The 20,318-nt window shown below is 39.0% G+C and overlaps 1 protein-coding gene across 1 annotated transcript in view; it reads left to right on the top strand.

Annotated features, from left to right (window-relative positions):
• LOC126092273 (microtubule-actin cross-linking factor 1) overlaps positions 1-20,318 on the top strand; it is a 497,641-nt gene that overhangs the window by 367,009 nt on the left and 110,314 nt on the right. The window contains exons 63-71 of the mRNA XM_049907790.1: positions 113-295; positions 452-587; positions 7,793-7,965; positions 8,693-8,890; positions 10,133-10,399; positions 12,912-13,106; positions 13,574-13,814; positions 17,806-18,056; positions 18,619-18,819. Coding sequence (XP_049763747.1) covers positions 113-295; positions 452-587; positions 7,793-7,965; positions 8,693-8,890; positions 10,133-10,399; positions 12,912-13,106; positions 13,574-13,814; positions 17,806-18,056; positions 18,619-18,819 — 1,845 coding nt within the window. The remainder of the gene's footprint in view (positions 1-112; positions 296-451; positions 588-7,792; positions 7,966-8,692; positions 8,891-10,132; positions 10,400-12,911; positions 13,107-13,573; positions 13,815-17,805; positions 18,057-18,618; positions 18,820-20,318) is intronic.

Below are 20,318 nucleotides of genomic sequence, written 5' to 3'. Positions count from 1 at the left end.
AATTTACATTGCAGTTATGTAATGCATTTAAACATTAAGGTACTGTTGCTCAAGGATCTAAAATTGATGTGGGAATGATACTGCATTTTCATGTGTACTTTTCTTTTTATAGGACCTAACTGAAGAAGTGGCAAATCATCAGAATCAAGTGGATGGTACTGTGGATACTGGCTTGGAACTCATGAAACACATTTCAAGTGATGAGGCTCTGGCGTTAAAAGATAAACTGGACTCACTACAGCGGAGATTTAATGATCTTACCAGCCGTGGTGCAGACATGTTGAAACATGCACAGGTGTGTTTCTACTGTACACAGATAATTCTTGAAACATGTGTAAATAACTTAGATACTGTGCTTAATTGATTTCCTTGTTCCTCAAATTCTGCTGTACATGTATAACCCATTATTTTTTAATTTCGCTGACAAGTGCAAATGTTAATCATGTTTCAGGAAGCATTGCCACTTGTGCAACAGTTTCACAATTGCCACAACCGTCTGGTTGACTGGATGATGGGAGCTGAAGCTCAGCTGCAGGCAGCTGAACCTCGCGAAGAAGACATACAGCGGCTAGAGCTTGATATACAAGGTAAGCCTTGTGTCTCCTCTTATTTATTCTGGGGCCAGTTGTAATACATGCAAGCCAGTGGCGATGAAAGATGAATAGCACTGAAATATCTTTTAGAAAAAGCTATAAAAAGTGTATCATTTATTAGATTGTCTGTGTAGTAAGGTAACTGAACATCTTGTCAAATGATTTGGATATTTCTAAAATATAGCTGAATGACATAGAAAGATTAACAGGATCTCGTTGCAAGTTTGTGGCACAAAAACTGATTACAGTCTTCAAGAAACATGAAAAATATTGTGTTGGTAGGAAAAGAAGAGTGCGGTAAGCAGTAAGATGGTGAGGTGAGGTAGTCTCACTTTGGTGCATAGCTGATGTTGCTATCAATCACTTTTTGTTTTAGTTATGCTGGTACACATTCTATAATGTATGTATAACTATCAACTATGTGTGCAGACTATTTATTTTACACTGAGGTGGCAAAAGTCATGGGATAGTGATATGCAGTTATACAGATGGCAGGAGTATTGTGTACACAAGGTATTAAAGGGCAGTGCATTGGTAGACCTGTCATTTGTACTTACATGATTCATGTGGAAGGGCTTCTGACATGATTATGGCCACATGACAGAAATTAAGACTTTGGATGCAGAATGGTAGTTGGAACTAGATGCTTGGGACATTCCATTTCTGAAATTTCTAGGGAATTCAATATTCTGAAATCGACAGTGTCAGGAGTGTGCCAAGAATACCAAATTTCAGGCATTGCCTCTCACTATGGACAATAGAGTGGCCATTGGCCTTCACTTAATGAGAGAGAGCAGTGGCATATGCATAGAGTTTTTTGTACTAAACTTGTGTGAAATAACCACAGAAATATATGTGGTTGTAGGACAAACGTATCCGTTAGGACAGTACAGCGAAATTTGGTGTTTAATGGGTTACGGCAGAAGATGACCGATGTGAGTGCCTTTGCTAACAGCATTGCTTGCAGCACCTCTTGTGGGCTTGCGACCACATCAGTTGGATCCAAGACAACTGGAAAACCATGGCTTGGTCAGATGACTCCTGATTTTGATTGTTAAGAGCTGATGGCAGAATTGGAGTGTTGCACGGACCCCACAATGTCGTGGACCCAAGTTGCGAACAAGACGCCGTGGAAACTGGTGCTGGTTCAATAATAGTATGGGCTGTGTTTACATGGAATGGAGGGGTTCTCTGGTCCAACTGAACTAATCATTGACTGGAAATGATTATTTTTGGCTACTTGGAGAGTATTTGCAGTCATTCGTGGACTTCTTGTTCCCAAACGGTGATAGAATTTTTTGCAATGTCAGTGTGCCGTGTCAGCGGTCCACAATTGTTTGGGATTAGTTTCAAGAAAATTTTAGGCAATTCAAGCGAATGATTGGGCCACCCAGATCACCCGACATGAATCCCATTGAACATTTGTGGGACATAAAGAGGTCCATCCATGCACAAAATCCTGCACTGGCAACCCTTTCCCATTATGGAGAGCTGTAGAGACAGCATGGCTCAATATTTCTGCAGGAGACTTCCAGCGACTTGTTGGGTCCATGCCACGTCGAGTTGTTGCCCTATACCGGGCAAAACGTGGTCTGACATGATATTTGGAGGTATGCCCTGACTTTTGTCACCTCAGCATATGGAGCTCTTTGAAGCAGTAATGTTGCAGGTTTTTCATTCTAATTGATAAGCTGGAATACTATGCCATCATAAAATTCCTTGTTTGTCATGCTCAGAAGGACCAGAGATTCATCTATAAAGCATTTGAAATTCTATAAAGCAAAACTTATTTGTTATTTACAGCTAAGAAATAGATTACTAAATTCGGATGTATTTACCCTGAAGGTGACCCATTAATAGGGTTTTTAATACTACAACCACAGATGAGAATACACAGAATATGCCCAATATGGTGTTGGTGTGGTTGATAATTAAGGTCTAGGATAGCTGACACATTAGGAATCCAGAAGAAAGGTTGTGAACTTCTTATATGAAGAATTAACTATGAGAAAACTTTGTGCATGATGGGTGCTGCGTTTATTAAACATTAGATGAAAGTAATGTGAAAGCGAATCTTTTTACCTCTTCAAAACAAATACAATTGATTTTATGATTAATATCAAAGCATTGGATGCAGCAAATGGCACTGCATCAAACACTATTAAGTGGGCTCCATCTATAACAAATGTTATGATCAGTGTTTTTCTTGGCTTAAAAATGGATTTTTGATATTATCTTACAAGTGATAAAATTATAACTAACAAGTACTATGCAAGTATTATGCAGAAATTGGAGAAATAAGTATCTGAGAAGAAATCTGGATTTCATAAAAAGGCATTACTTTCACTTCCAATTATCAGAAATAAATAAATAAATAAATAAATAAGCCTCAACAACTTTTTGTTGCAGGACTATGTATAAAAAAAAAAAAGAAAAAAAAACCATCTCTGATGTAAAAAAAGCACAGTTGTTTACTACCATGCTGAGAAACTTTGATCATACCCTGGTATATAAACAAGTTCAGAATTTTATCAGGTGGATCTGTGTGATTATTGTACGAGAGTATTTCAGTCAATGCAAAAATTAAGTTACCACCAGACAGTGTTTTTTCATGAAGTCTTTTATGCAACAGAAAGTCTGAACTGCATTGGAATTGGGTTACTTAGGAGGCTAGACCTTTTAAATGAAAGATTCTCATAAGAATATCGGGAACTCGGAGAGAAGGAAACAGTTGCTATAGAAGAAAAGTCTACAAAGGACTGTGAATGAGAGGATCTTGGACACTATCACTATATTACACTATCACTATATTGTTCCGACACATTCCTAGAAACAGCAAGGGGAGGCAACACTTCAGATAATGTAGTTTCTTGTGAACAGTAGAAGCATATTATATTGGCTCCAAGAGGGGAGGGATTAAACGATGTGGAAGAAATGGACGTACATAAAACAAAGATTTACAGCAACATGACTTTTCACATGTAAGTTCAAGCTGTCATATGTTTATACAGGGCAGTATTAGACCCAGGACAAAAACACCATGTACAGAAGAGCAAAGGAGTTTATAGAATATGAGAATGAAAAATAATGGATAAGGATAAAGGCCAGAAGAAACAAAGCTGATCCAAATTAATGTGGTCTTAGATGACTGTGCATGGCAAAATGACACTTTGCAAAACCGGCTCCAAGGCAATTGTAGTGCAACATGGGCCATAGATGGCAGGAGTGAACAATGATTGCAGAGATTTGTATAGGCGATTAGACAGGCAACTGTTGAGCAACTGACCATCCAGATGAACAAAGTGGCTGACAACTCTTCTCTCCTTAATAACTCTTCAGTGAACATTGCTGCGTATGGGCCTTTGCAGTAGGTGCCTTGTTCATGCACCCGTGCTGATTGCTGTTCATCAGTGACAAAAGCTGGAATTTGCACACTGATACCATAGCTAGATGCTCACTGAGTGGCAACAGGTGGCCTCTTCACGTGAATCATGTTGTATGCTCCATCAGACAGATGACCATTGGCATTTATGGCGTGAAATATCTGAAAGCAAACATACTGCATGTATTATGGTGTGAAGAGTGTTTTCATGGTATTCCCTGGATGATCACATCATTCTGGAAGGCACAATGGATCAAAACAAGTACACAGCTATGTTGGGGACTGTGTCTATCCGTACATGTAGTAGGTATCTACCAGCAGCATATCACACAGCTTGCAGTGTACACGCACAGTTTGAAGAGCACCAGGATAAATTTACCATAGTCCCCTGGCCACCAAACACATCAGATGAAAACCCAATCTGAAATCTGTGGAACTACCTCGGTTGAACTATTCACACAACAGGTCCACAACTTATATGCCTAGCACAGCTGACCATGGCTCTGGAGTTGACATGGCGCCCCATCTCTGTTAGTACCTTCCATATCCTCACTGATACTCTCCCAGCACATTTCCCAGCAGTCTACACTGCAGAAGGTGGATGTTCAAGCCTTTGACAGGTGGTGCCATTAATGTGACTGGACATTGTAGTTATGTGAGTGGGACGATTATGACAACTGGCTGATTTTACTTTACACGTCCAGTGCCTATTATGTGAAAGTGTGTATGCTGTTTGAGACTGCTTTAAAACAGAAGTCTTTATAGAATGAAAGGGAGGTAACAATAAAGAACACTATACGCCTCAATAACACTGCTGTTAAGAGTTGTTTGACCAAAGTCACTTCTTAACTGCATTGATTTGTGGTGGAGACAATTTAGATGATGATGATGATGATGATGATGATGATGATAAAATCTATACATTGTTAGTGGCTCAACTGGACTGAAAATTGTAGCCTAACAGAAGAATTCTAATATTACAGTGCAATAAAAATACTCAGCCTTAACATTACAGATATTGTGGAATGTTTATTTTAAGTGATTATTGTGATTATTGAGTGATTATTGAGTTGCTCAATGTAGGTGAAAATGTGATCAGTAATGTTTCAGATTTCGAGGTAGAATGGGATAGGAATGATGATGGAAATAGGATCACATTTGAGGAAGTGGAAAAAATGGTCAATAGATTGCAGTGATAATTGAAATGGCCTGGGAGTTGGGACAGGTTCCATCAGACTGGACAAAAGCAGTAATCACACCAATCTTTAAACATGGAAACAGAAAAGATTGTAACAACTACAGATGTATCTCTTTAATCAGCGTTGTGGGTAAAATATTCGCAGGTATTGTTGAAAGGAAAGTGCGAGTATTAGTTGAAGACCAATTGGATGAAAATCAGTGTGGGTTTAGGCCTCTTAGAGGTTGTCAGGACCAGATCTTTAGCTTACGGCAAATAATGGAGAAGTGTTGTGAGTGGAACAGGGAATTGTATCTATGCTTTATAGATCTAGAAAAGGCATATGACTGGGTTCCTAGGAGTAAGTTATTGTTGTTCTACAAGATTATGGAATAGGAGGCAAACTTTTGCAAGCAATTAAAGGTCTTAACATGGATAGTCAGGCAGCAGTTAGAGTTGACGGTAAGTTGAGTTCATGGTTCAGAGTAGTTTCAGGGGTAAGACAAGGCTGCAACCTGTCTCCACTGTTGTTCATATTATTTATGGATCATATGTTGAAAACAATAGACTGGCTGGGTGAGATTAAGATATGTGAACACAAAATAAGCAGTCTTGCATATGCGGATGACTTAGTTGTGATGGCAGATTCGATTGAAAGTTTGCAAAGTAATATTTCAGAGCTAGATCAGAAATGTAAGGACTATGGTATGAAGATTAGCATCTCCAAAACGAAAGTAATGTCAGTGGGAAAGAAATATAAACGGATTGAGTGCCAAATAGGAGGAACAAAGTTAGAACAGGTGGACGGTTTCAAGTACTTATGATGCATATTCTCACAGGATGGCAACATAGTGAAAGAACTGGAAGCGAGGTGTAGCAAAGCTAATGCAGTGAGCACTCAGCTACGATCTACTCTCTTCTGCAAGAAGGAAGTCAGTACCAAGACTAAGTTATCTGTGCACCATTCAATCTTTCGACCAACTTTGTTGTATGGGAGCTGGGTGGATTCAGGTTACCTTATCAACAAGGCTGAGGTTACGGATATGAAAGTAGCTAGGATGATTGCAGGTACTAGTAGATGGGAACAATGGCAGGAGGGTGTCCACAATGAGGAAATCAAAGAAAAACTGGGAATGAACTCTATAGATGTAGCAGTCAGGGCGAACAGGCTTAGATGGTGGGGTCATGTTACACGCATGGGAGAAGCAAGGTTACCCAGGAGACTCATGGATTCAGCAGTAGAGGGTAGGAGGAGTCGGGGCAGACCGAGGAAAAGGTACCTGGATTCGGTTAAGAATGATTTTGAAGTAATAGGTTTAACATCAGAAGAGGCACCAATGTTAGCACTGAATAGGGGATCCTGGAGGAACTGTATAAGGGGGGCTATTCTCCAGACTGAACGCTGAAAGGCATAATCAGTCTTAAATGATGATGATGATGATTATTGTCTTCCTTTCATTGTATAGTAATGGAAAGAATGGAAAATAAATAATATTTCGTGCATGAACATCTCTGCAGCAAAATATAAAAATACACAGGGGTTTGTTAAGTTTGATGCTTATAATAGATAGCAAATGCTAATTTGATAGTTAATTTTTTGTTATTGTGAATCGCTTTGAAACTTCCTGGCAGATTAAAACTGTGTGCCTGACCGAGACTTGAACTCGAGACCTTTGTCTTCCGCGGGCAAGTGCTCTACCATCTGAGCTACCGAAGCATGACTCACACACAGTTCTCACAGCTTTACTTTTGCCAGTATCTCTTCTCCTACCTTCCAAACTCACAGTAAAGCGTGAGTCGTGCTTCGGTAGCTCAGATGGTAGAGCACTTGCCCGTGGAAGGCAAAGGTCCCGAGTTCGAGTCTCGGTCGGGCACACTGTTTTAATCTGCCAGGAAGTTTCGTATCAGCGCACACTCCACTGCAGAATGAAAATCTCATTCATGAATCACTTTTATGAATAAAATAAAATTTTAAGGAAGTCTGTGAGGATTAAGAAAAACTACTTAAAAACCTGTACAAGATGATGATAAAGATATAATTTTTCTTATCTGTCACAAGAAATTGGGTTCCAGTAATAGTTCCGCACACCTATTCTCCATCCTACTCTCAGTACAAGATGACAGTTTGCTTTCAAGCTTTTGGTTCTCAGATATTGTTTCCAGAAAATATAGTTGAATGTGATGTGCATATCAAAGTAAAACATAGTCTCAAGAAATGGAAAGTCCAGGATGAAATGTAACAATATTATGAAAAGGGTAGTTGCTACTCACAAATAGCAGAGATGCTGAGTCACAGATAGGCACAACAAAAAGACTGCTAGAAAGTGAGCTTTTGGCCAACAAGGCCTTCATTGGAAGTAGACAACAGGCCTCAGCAGCCAGAGACTGTGGTCGTGTGTGTGTGTGTGTGTGTGTGTGTGTGTGTGTGTGTGTGTGTGTGTGTGTGTGTGTGTGTGTATTTTCGACAAAAGCCTTTTTGACCAAAAGCTCACTTTGTGACAGCCTTTTTGTTGTGCCTATCCGCAACTCGGCATCTCTGCTATTTGGTGAGTGGAGTAGCATCTATAACTTTCATAATACTAAAACATAGTCTCCATTTTTAACTGATTTTAAGCAATGTTTTGTATTATTATGTTTCAGAGTTCCGCCCAGTTTTGGAAATGATCAACTTAGTAGGTCCACAGTTGTATCAGATATCACCTGGAGAAGGTGCTTCCACCATTGAAGGCTTGGTGACACGTGACAACCGTAGATTTGATGCTATAGCAGAGCAAATACAGCGTAAGGGTGAACGTATTCAGTTATCAAAACAGGTAAATTTTCTTTCCTAAGATAAAGGTATTTTTAAATAGTTTTCATAATAGGATGTAAAGATATCTTCCAGTGTCCCAGTACAAGTCAAGAAACATATTACCTCTTCCAGCATAGATCTTATATAATTACCTCAGCAGTAAAATTTGAGATTTTAATTACACACGAGATTGCCAGTAAAATGGTTCTTGTACAGTACCATCTTTCAGTGGATTAGGAGGGGGGTTAATGATTCTGATACACTGTGAGATGTGTGCCACACACTGAGTGATAAGTTGCAAATTACAGAAGTTTATGTAGATAAACTATTGCAAAGTGCTTATACTTCAAAGTAATGTAGACAACAAAGCATCTTGTACACCAAATGTTTAAAGATGTGCAATTATGAAAAAAATACAATACTTGACATTCATTTTCTGAGAGGACAAGACTTCCCAGAAAGAAATACATCTCTTGCTTTCCTTGCGACCCAGTCATTTTATGTTCTTCACCCATCTGTAGTGCTTTTGACAGAGGACTGTCAGAATTTGTAAGTCCAAAATATGATTACCAATACTGTGAACACTGCATTGCTGAAAGTTTCATCTCGTAGTTTATAATGACTCCTCTTCTCTTATCTACAGTTTTGCAATGAAGACTGTCTTGTCTGATGACTTTGAATTCATTTGCAGCAACTTACATAACATCAACATTTTAGTACAATTTCTCAACAATGTCTGTCTTTTTCAGAGGTCACTTGAGGTCATAGGAGATATTGATGAACTTCTTGATTGGTTCCGTGAGGTTGAAGGACAAATTCGAGAAGCTGAACCTCCCAGTTCAGAACCTGATGTCATCCGCGTGCAATTGAAAGAGCATAAAGCTCTGAACGATGACATATCCAGCCAGAAGGGCCGTGTTAGAGATGTTCTTTCTACAGCGAAGAAGGTAATTTAACACTTTAATAAAAATGTGGAGTTTTACATTTTAAAATGATTTTTAAATGGATTTGGTTGAACAATTGTATTCATATGTCTTCTTATTCAGCTTTGTGCTGTCTAACCCTCAATGTCACAAGTTTTTGGAACACACATTGTCAGTGTACAACCCCTTCGCGACATGGCTCCCTACCTATGAACTGAAAGAAATTTGAAGACTTCGGAAAGAAAGTGTGTTTTCCAATCCTGATAGTGAAACTGCTCTGTAGTGCAGTAGCACCCACAATATCATGTTGAACACTGTGTTTTATTTATGATGCATTTCAAGAACTTCACATAAAAAGTGTGATGTGTCAGTTCCCAGTCAGTCACAGGTGCTACCAACATTTGCTCGCACAAGTATTTAACTTTGGTTTCATTTAAATGAAAATTACATCTGAATTTTCGGTGCATTTCAAAACTAGGAAGAACACAGTTCAGGTACCATTTCTGTTGGTGGCTAGCATTATGTAAGGGGGTTGCAACAGGCTGTTCACAGGTTTTTGAACTATGACTTACTTCCTCTGATCTTCACTTTACACCCTGTAAACTTTGATTACAAATTTATCTTGGCAGCAGAAAGTTAGTCATTCATTGTAGACGTGAAGTCTTGAGCTGTAATAAAGGAAATTTAGTTATGTGTTTCAACAGATTTTCTCTCTCACTCTGCCTTCTGTAAGGAGATATTTGAGGACTTCTACTATTGTCTGTCTTCCATGTTTATTTTTCATGCAAAGACATTCATGAAGATTCTCTGTATGGTGTGATGTATGGAATGTGGTGAATGAATGGTCAAAAATGGATGATGATGATGATGATGATGATGATGATGATGATTGTTCTCTTACCTTTGTCCCTGTGGCACATGAAATAATGTATCTGAACTCTCCTTTAGAGTAACGTATAAGGACAGAATTGTTTATGTTTGGTGCAATAATTTGGGCCATTACAGTAAAGATGATACGTTTGTGGGTGTGAATAGTACTAATGTAAGATTCCATTCTGTAAGGGCACATATTCCTTTGCATCTCAGGGAACTGAGATAGATTATATGGGACAATATGCAGATGTATTACATTTATTTCAGCATTGATTTAAATGGAGGTACCATAACTTAATACTTCATACTTATGCAAGGAGTGATAAGAACTTTACATTTGTAATGAAGATATTGTTATTGTTGGTAAATCTTAGACTACATTGTTTGTAACAGGTACTGCGGGAGTCAGCACAGCATGAGGACACATCAACAATTCGTGAGAAGATGGAAGATCTACGTGAAATGATGGACACTGTGTCAGGACTGAGTTCAGATCGACTAGGGGTGCTGGAGCAGGCCTTGGCTCTGGCTGAACACTTCAATGAAACTCATGATGGGTTGGCTAGTTGGCTGACTGACACTGAGCAGCAGTTAGCTGTTCTTGCCGCGATGCCAACTCTTCGGCCTGATTTAATTGCACAGCAGCAAGATAGAAATGAGGTTCTTATCACATTTGAAATATTTATATTGTTGATGTTCAGCTACAGGTTTCCTATTATCTTCTAATAAAGCATAGAAAAAACAGTGACTGTTGGTGCTGGCCATAAGATTTTTGTATGCAGAAAGCAATGACTAATGTACATAGCAAGGGTTTAATAGTGTTTGGATATTTCTTGCAAAATGCTTTAGTACTGTTGCAGATTACAGTGGGCACAGATTCAAGAGCAGGTCTCTATGGTTGTGCAAACAAAACATGAGCGCTTGTTGCGAACATGTGTCTCTTAAGTATTTGGGGAGCATAACTATCACTAGGGATTGACAACTAAATCTCATTAACCTAAAAGGTTTTCAGAGACACATGAACTGTACACAACCCCAATCAGAAGACAGTGATTGTTCCCTCTTTGTGTCCTAGCAGTGTCCGTCCTATTTTCTGTTACTTTTTTTTAGCGTCTGTGTTCAAAAATAGATTGAATCGAGTATAATGGAAAAATATTAGAGGAGCCTTGGAATCACAATGTACACATAATATCATTATTTCCACTATGGATTGACTTGAACTATTAATTAAAAGTAATAGATCAGTATGTTTCTGTCCCAGTCAGGTAATAGGTTCCAGAAATACATTAATTATTAAATAGATACCATGTAGCCTGTGAAGTATACTAAACCCAGCAAAATAGTTTGCGTTAGTGTAGCAATATTTCTTAACACAGAGAGGCTGATGAGGGTGAGATGGAAGTTTTAAAACCACTTACATTGTAGTGTTGGTTATGGACTCAGGTATCCCATCCTGCAGCCCTTCATATTGGAGCCCCCTCATTTGTGAGTAATTGACAGAACAATTTCAGAATTTCTTGTGATGCACTAGTAACTTAGAAATAACAGTAAGTTTCAGAATGGCGCCATAATTTAGTGGTTAAGCCAATTGATTAATATGCTGTAGTGTGGGTTCCAGTCACATTGTTTTTTATTTTATTTATTTTTTTATTATTATATGATCAGTATTTTTATCCAGTTAATTTTGTTTCTAATAGTGGAAACTCCAAGTTGACATTGAAATATCAACAATATTAGGAAAAGGGTAAATTGCTACTCACCCTAAAAATGACACTTTGAGTTGCAGACAGGAACAACAAAAAGACTTTTATACACTGAGCTTTAGGCCAAAGCCTTCTTCAGGAGGGAGGGGGGGGGGGGGGGGGGGGACAGTCACACAAGCAAGCACACGTCATGCACACATGACCCCTACCGCCAGCAGCTCTGGCTGGATTGCGATGTGAATAGCCATCTAGAATGGGGTGGTTAAGAGGGAGACATAGCTGGGTAAGAGTGTGGGCAGAGAAGATTGTTGTCTGGCAGGGCATGCTGGGACTAGATGGCAGCCTGACGAGACTGCCAGGTGCAGCATTGGGAGGTAGGATGTGGAGGAAAAGCAGGGAGTGTAAAAGGGGAGAAGCAGGGAAGAGTATAGGAGGGCGAGTGCTTTGGTTGATGGCGGCACACAATGAGGGGGAGGTGTGGGACGGGGGGGAGGAGGATGTGAGAAAGGGAGGAGCTGATACGACGGGGCGGAAACTGTTGGGTGGAGAGCAGGTTAATTTTGGGAGTGTAGAATGTCCTGTAAGGATAACTCACATCTGACTGCTGGTGGTGGATCCAGATGGCCCGGCTTGTGAAGCAGCCATTGCAGTCAAGCATGTTAAGTTCAGCTGCATGTTGCAGGGTGGTCTACTTTTCTGGTTAAGACAAACTTTATGGTAATAATTGATGTTATATACCAATAACAAAAGCTCCCATTATCACATTGATAAAGTACATTTAACATCAAAACATAATTGAGATTTTTTAACACCTATGTTCACTCTGTTACTTATATCTGCTTTCATTCCTCTTGCCTTTCCATTGATTTGTATTTGCAGATACTTCTCATTATATGTATCCCTTGTAAACTACCCCCCCCCCCCCCACCCCCTCTCTCTCTCTCTCTCTCTCTCTCTCTCTCTCTCTCTCTCTCTCTCTCTCTCTCTCTCTCTCTTTGCAGTTTGACACCACCACCATATCTAGCTCACTGTCTTCTCTCTGCTTCTGGATCCCCTACCCTCAACTTACCTACTCTTTCGTCCCTCACTCCCTCTCACCTACCCTTTCCTCCCTCCTTTCCTCTCACCTACCCTTTCCTCCCTCCCTACTTCCCTCTCACTCCCTCCCTCTCACGTACTCTTTTTTCCCCCCTGCCTTTCATCTACCCCCCCCTCCCTATTTCCTTTCTTTCCTCATCTTCTCCCCTCTTCTCTTTCTTCACATTTTGCCCCCTTTTTTTCACCTCTGTTATCTACATCTACTGTCCCTCTCACCCTTCATCACAACTTCTATTCTCAATTCCACTTTCCATGAGCTGTTGAAATCAAATTAAGAATTGTTGTGGGTTTTCTGTTGTTTTCAAGCAAGTAAAGAGTTTACATAGTATTGGAGTAGAGTGATACGGACTTAAGGAATTTTTTATTTACAGCTATTGATGCAATCAATAAATGAACATAAACCTCTTGTGGAAAAGCTCAACAAGACGGGAGAAGCTCTCATAAAACTTGTAAGTGATGATGAGGCAGCAAAAGTTCAAGAGATTGTAGAGAGTGACAATTCTCGCTATGCTGGACTACGTTCTGACTTGAGACAGCGGCAACAGGCTCTTGAGAAAGCTTTGCAGGTATGCATGCATCTGTAGCACAGTAACAACCCTAATTGTGTATTTCATCTGAGACATTACTGTGCATCTTTCAGTGTTGAAGAACAACTCTCATAATTAATTTTGTACTATTTTCTGTTGACAGTTCTTAAATAATATGGACTTTACCATTTTCTGAACCTTATTCAGCAGGTTTTGAGTACTCAGTTATTCCCTTATCAGAAAAATGTCTAAATTTCTTCATTTAAATGCTACATTGAATCACACACAAAGCAAAGATTGGATTATTTAGTCATTTTTCTTCTTAAAGATTATATAATGACATAAATTCTGCATATTTGTGAATTCCATAATATATTGTCCTAACTTGCCAACTCGGCAGTTAGACTTGTGCAACAAGACCACCCTGTATTTCCATTATGTAAATGATGTGTGTAGAGTTGTTGCTACCAGGCTCAATCGTATAATTTTTTTTCTTCAACTTACAGGAATCCAGTCAGTTTTCAGATAAACTTGAAGGAATGTTAAGAGCTCTTGGCTCAACTGCAGATCAGGTGCATGCTGCAGAACCAGTCTCAGCTCATCCGACACGCATTCGAGATCAAATGGAAGAGAACACAGCACTTGTAGAAGACCTTGATAAACGTCAAGAAGCTTATGCTGCTGTCAAGAGGGCTGCAGATGATGTGATCAGCAAGGCAGGAAATACATCAGATCCTGCTGTTAAAGGTGTGTACAGTTTTTGTTAATACTCCCTCCACCTTCAGTTTACATAATATGTATCACAGCTGCAGATTCTGCGTTGTTTCTGTTCTTTCGGGCACAAATTTCTTATAGAACTAAATGTTGTGCCTAAAATATTTCATTAACTAACAAAATATTTCTCAATAGTCATATATATTTTTAGAACTTGTTTTTCTTATGACAACAAAATTTTTATAGTAGTATTTCCTGAACCACAAAATTTTAAAGGAGGAGTATTGAAACGGGCTCTTCTTAGCAAACCAAAATTTAGAGTGTGAGTGGTGTTTCTAATCTTAAATGCTCAATATTACTTAATGGAAAATGTTTATCTGCACAGTATTAGTATAACTATCATTTGATTGTAAGTTATACTTCAAATAATGAAGGTTGGAAAAATAGTGCTTGTAAAATAACTTAGGAATTTCAGCTTACTACTGTGTAAATATGAGAAAAGAAAAACAGTATTTTGGTTAGTAATAAGAGAACAAATGGACCAGTTCCACTTTGCTATGTTTTAAACTACCAATACTGTGCTTGTAATACTATAGTATATTCAATCAAATATTATATCAATAAAGTAATCAAAACATCATTTTCTTTTGGTTGGGTACCACAGCCTTGATAAATTTGAGGAAAGGCATTATTATACCCTGTTGGATTTTGAACTTGTACTTTATTCAGCACTATTAGTTTAGGACATGGCCCATTTTTAAGTGCATCAAGAACAGATGTTGATACAAAACCCATGTATTATCATACAAAAATTATAAGCCATGCGTAATTGTGCAGTTAGTTGACAGCGCTGTGCACAGATGTGCAAGACGAAGATCGTGTATCGACATCTGTTCTAGGTGTGCTTGAATATTGTTCATGCCCAAAACTAGTAGTGCTGAGGAAAATAAAAACTGAAAATACAATGTTGTGGAATGAAAGCTTGTCACTTTTAAACCAGACATTATTGACCAAGATCAGATCATATCAGTATGCATTTATGGAACAGTTGCACACTAAATTAAGTAAATGAATTGTGGTAAGAACATGATGGAAACTACAGCCGTAATTTTTCCTGAGGGCATGCAGATTTACTGTATGGTTAAATGATGATGGTGTCCTCTTTGCTAAAATATTCCAGAGGTAAAATAGTCCCCATTTGGATCTCCTGGTGGGGACTACTCAGGAGGACATCGTTATCAGCAGAAACAAAACTGGCATTCTACAGATTTGAGTGTTGAATGTCTGATCCCTTTATTGGACAGGTAGGTTAGAAAATTTAAAAAGGGAAATGGATAGGTTTAAGTTAGATGTAATGGGAATTAGTGAAGTTCGGTAGCACGAGGAACAAGACTTCTGGTCTGGTGAATATAGGGTTATAAATACAAAATAGAATTATTGTAGCCAAGATAGACACGAAGCCCACACCTGCCACAGTAGTACTAGCTTATATGCCAACTAGCTCCATAGATGATCAGAAAGTTGAAGAAATGTATGATGTGATAAAAGAAATTATTCAGGTAGTTAAGGGAGGCGAAAATTTAATAGTCATGGGGGACTGAAATTCGACTGTAGGAAAAGGAAGAGAAGGGAAAGTAGTAGGTGAATATGGACTGGGGCCAAGGAATGAAAGAGGAAGCTACTTGGTAGAATTTCGCACAGAGCATATCTTAATCATAGCTAACACTTGGTATAAGGTTCATGAAAGAAGATTGTGTAGGTGGATGATGCCTGGAGTCACTGGAAGGTTCCAGATACATTATATAATGGTAAGACAGAGATTTAGGAACTAGGTTTTCAATTGTAAGATGTTTCCAGGTGCAGATGGGGACTCTGACCACAATTTATTGGTTATGAACTGTAGATTAAAACTGAAGAAACTGCAAAAAGGTAGGAATTTAAGGAGATGGAACTTGGATAAACTGAAAGAACCAGAGATTGTTGAGAGCTTCAGAGACAGCATTAGGGAACGGTTGGCAAGAACTTGGGGAAGAAATACAATAGAAGAAGAATGGATAGCTTTGAGGGATGAAATAGAGAAGGCAGCAGAGGATCAAGTAGGTAAAAAGACGAGGGCTAGTAGAAATCCTTGGGTAACAGAAGAGATATTGAATTTAATTGTTGAAAGGAGAAAATATAAGAATGCACTAAATGAAGCAGGTGAAAAGGAATACAAACGTCTCAAAAATGAGATTGACAGGAAGTGCAAAATGGCTAAGCAGGGATGGTTAGAGGACAAATGTAAGGATTTAGAAGCATATATCACTAGGAGTAAGACAGGTACTGCCTACAGGAAAATTAAAAAGGTGTTTGGGGAAAAGAGAACCTCTTTTATGAATATCAAGAGCTCCGATGGAAAACCAGTCCCAAGGAAAGAAGGGAAAGCAGAGGTTGTTGAAGTTGATAGAGGGTCTATACAAGGACAATGTACTTGAGGGCCATATTAAGGAAATGGAAGAGGACATAGATGAATATGAAATGGGAGATATGATATTGCGATAAGAATTTGACAAAGCACTGAAAGACCTAATTCAAAACAAGGCTCCGGGAGTAGACGATATTCCATTAGAACTACTGATAGCCTTGGGAGAGCCAGTCATGACAAAACTCTACCATCTGGTGAGCGAGATGTATGAGACAGGCGAAATACCTTCAGACTTCAAGAAGAATGTAATAATTCTAGTCCTAAAGAAAGCAGTTGGTGACAGGTGTGGAAATTACCGAACTATCAGTTTAATGAGTAATAGTTGCAAAATCCTAACACGAATTCTTTACAAGTAAATGGAAAAACTGTAGAAGCTGACCTCGGGGATGATCAGTTTGGATTCCATAGAAATGTAGGAACCTGTGAAGCAACACTGACACTACAACTTAACATAGAAAATAGGTTAAGGAAAGGCAAACCTATGTTTCTAGCATTTGTAAACTTAGGAAAAGCTTTTGACCATGTTGACTGGAATACTCTCTTTCAAATTCTAAATATGGCAGGTGTAAAATACAGGGAGCAAAAGGCTATGTACAATTTGTGCAGAAACCAGGTGGCAGTTGTAAGAGTCAAGGGGCACGAAAGGCAAGCAGTAATTGAGAAGGGAATGAGACAGGGTTGTAGCCTATCCCCTATGTTATTCAATCTGTATATTGAACAAGCAGTAAAGGAAACAGAAGAAAAATTTGGAGAAGGTATTAAAATCCATGGAGGAGAAATAAAAACTTTGAGGTTTTCTGATGACATAGTAATTCTGTCAGAGACAGCAAAGGACATGGAAGAGCAGCTGAATGGAATGGGCAGTGTCTTGAAATGAGGATATAAGATGAACGTGAACAAAAGCAAAACAATGATAACAGAATGTAGTTGAATTGAATTAGGTGACATAAAATGTATACTGGCTATGGCAAGGAAAGCATTTCTGAAGAAGAGAAACTTGTTAACATTGAGTATAGATTTAAATGCCAGGAAGTCTTATATGAAAGTATTTGTATGGAGTGTAGCAATATATGGAAGTGAAACATGGACGATAAACAGTGTAGAATAGAAGCTTTTGAAATGTGGTGCTTCAGAAGAATGCTGAAGATTAGATGGGTAGATCACATAACAAGTGAGGAGGTACTGAATAGAATTGGGGAGAAAAGGACTTTGTGGCACAAATTGACTAGGAGGAGGGATTGGTTGATAAGACACGTTTTGAGGCATCAAGGGATCACCAATTTAGTATTGGAGGGAAATGTGGAGAGTAAATATAATAGAGGGCGACCAGGAGATGAATACACTAAGCAGATTCAGAAGGATGTAAGTTGCAGTAGTTATTCGGAGATGAAGAAGCTTGCGCCATATAGAGTAGCATGGAAAGCTGCATCAAATCAGTCTTGGGACTGAAGACCACAACAACAACAACAACAACAACAAGAGTATAATTTCTAGCCATATGATATGCACTGTTCCTCTTTTTAATTTTCATATGTTGCATTATTTAACTATATATTGCAGACATCAAACGCAAGCTAGAACGTCTGAACAGCTTATGGAATGAAGTACAGCGGGCAACAGGAGAGCGCGGGCGCTCTCTGGAAGATACACTGTCTGTGGCCGAAAGGTTTTGGGATGAGCTGCACAATGTCATGGCTACACTGCGTGACCTGCAGGACAGCCTTAGTTCTCAGGAGCCAGCTGCCGTGCAGCCAGCCGCTATACAGCAGCAACAAGAAGCTCTGCAGGAGATACGCCACGAGATTGATCAGGTACTTACCCAATGTATGCTCATTTCATAGCTTTCTGGATAGTGGTAATAGGGTACTTTTATTTCACTACCTTTGGCCAGTGTTATAAATAGCCTATCTGTCTGTGCCGTAATCAATTGATAAATTAATATACAGACCTTTCAACCTAGTACTATGAATATTTTCATAATCTACAGAATCATTCCTGTGGAGTAAGATTATTTTCCTGATCTATCGTAAACATTCTTAGTGTGTTCCGTCTTTCACAACATGAAGAATGTGCAAGTTGAATTCTATTTGGTTCCAGAAATAAACTCGGATACATGGTATTGAATGTTGCTCATTGTTATATATTTTTGCTTTAATTAGGTTTTGCTTTTATTCTGGTCATTATAAAAAAGAAACTTTGAAAGTGCATATTAAAATAAAATGTAAAGGAAAAGATATATCATAAGTTTGAAATGAAAATATTTGTTGAGGCACTTTGTATATGGTCTTCTCTACATAACTGTTTTATACCCCTAAATTCATTTTGATGTCTTTTACTCTTTTTGTGTAAACATTTTTCTGTGTGTTTTGACAGACAAAACCAGAAGTTGACCAATGCCGTCAAACTGGTCAAGAGCTGATGAGCCTCTGTGGCGAACCTGATAAACCTGAAGTGAAGAAACACATTGAGGACCTAGACAATGCTTGGGATAACATTACAGCTCTGTACGCTAAACGAGAAGAGAACCTCATAGATGCAATGGAAAAAGCCATGGAATTCCATGAGACATTACAGGTTTGTATCTTGTTGGACTAGAAGATTCCCTTCTGCACATCTGTTGCATGAAATTTTTTGATGTCGTGGTTGATACGCATCTTCTAATAGGTCAGATCACCTCCCTTGATCCCTTGAAAACACCACAACCAAATTTCTGCTCCTTGCTCATCCAGTCAAGACTACTTTCTGTCTCTACCCCGTCATCAGTTACACAGTAAAATGTGAATGTCCTTGAGAATTTTTTATCACTGTAGCTCGTAAAAACAAAACTTCTAAATTTTTTAATCTTTCATACAAATATAAAATTTTCTGTTTCATAACTTCGATATCCCCACCAAACACAGGCATGTAAGACCAAGAGTTGTTTGTGGTTGAGAGTCAGAGTTATCCGTGACTGCTATGAGCAGCATGAGTGTTGCATACATGGGACAGTGCCTCTGGAATCATAACCTTTCTGGTATGGCTGTGCTGAGTCTGGAGTCACTCGCTTGCAACCTTCAGTGTGTGTTTTTGTTTATTCGGCTTAAGCGCATTGCTTTTTCGTATGTGAATGCTTGGAGCTGGCATGCTATCCTACTTTCGTGTTTGACCCTGGTGCTACAAGTGTTTGTTCACGGGTGCCACAGGCACAATACTGCCCAGATAGCAGGTCATTACACAAGAGGAGATAATGCCCCTAGTCTTTGCAACTTTTTGTGCCTGGTTTATGCTAGGACACACAGCAGTTGTTGAAACCATGGGTGAACTGTACCATGGAATAACTTTCCTTTGTTTGAATTAGTCCTCAAACACATCAGGAGACCTACAGCTTCACCATATAATGGTAGACTTGGTGATAGCCAAGTATTGCATAAGTATCAGTAGATACAGGGGTCTTGGCCTCTCTGATCAGTTTGGATACTTATATCTGGCTGGGGTGTCACTCCCCCTTACAATACTGTCAGTCATATCGTGTAGCTCAGCACCATATAGTATCGTGTAGCGGACAACGGATTGGCCTGTGGGGACAAATAATAGTCATGGCCAAATGCAAAAAACTGTGAAATGCCAGCTTACACTTCTGTTCGGGAATTGTTAATTGGCCAAAAGTATTTTCAAACTTGATACTTTATCTGTTTTTTAAATCTGAAATAGTCAATAAAGTTGTACTGGTCTCTCAGGTAGTGCCATTTCTGAGCATGGTGGCTCCTTATGGATCTGGGTAGAACCAAGACTTTGAGGCCCAGATTCCTAAGTTCTGCTGTGCCCAACCTATCCTCTTCGCTGTGCTAGATAAAGTGAAGATGAATCTCAATGGGCGGCAGAATCTTGGAGTGTGTTGCCAGTTTCATGAAGCCAGTGGACCATTCCCATTGTTATGAGACAGAAACTCAGTGACAATGTTAGACTTTGTGACTATTTCAAGTACACAGTCAAGGCACAATGTGAAATAGATATTTATCTCATGCTGTGAACAATGACCTGTTGTCCATGTACAGGGTTGTTCCAGCAGTCCAGCAGGGATGGCTGGAGCAATT

Source organism: Schistocerca cancellata, chromosome 7 (assembly GCF_023864275.1).
Source record: "Schistocerca cancellata isolate TAMUIC-IGC-003103 chromosome 7, iqSchCanc2.1, whole genome shotgun sequence".
NCBI lineage: Eukaryota > Metazoa > Arthropoda > Insecta > Orthoptera > Acrididae > Schistocerca > Schistocerca cancellata.
This window is presented reverse-complemented; position numbering and strand designations above follow the sequence as displayed.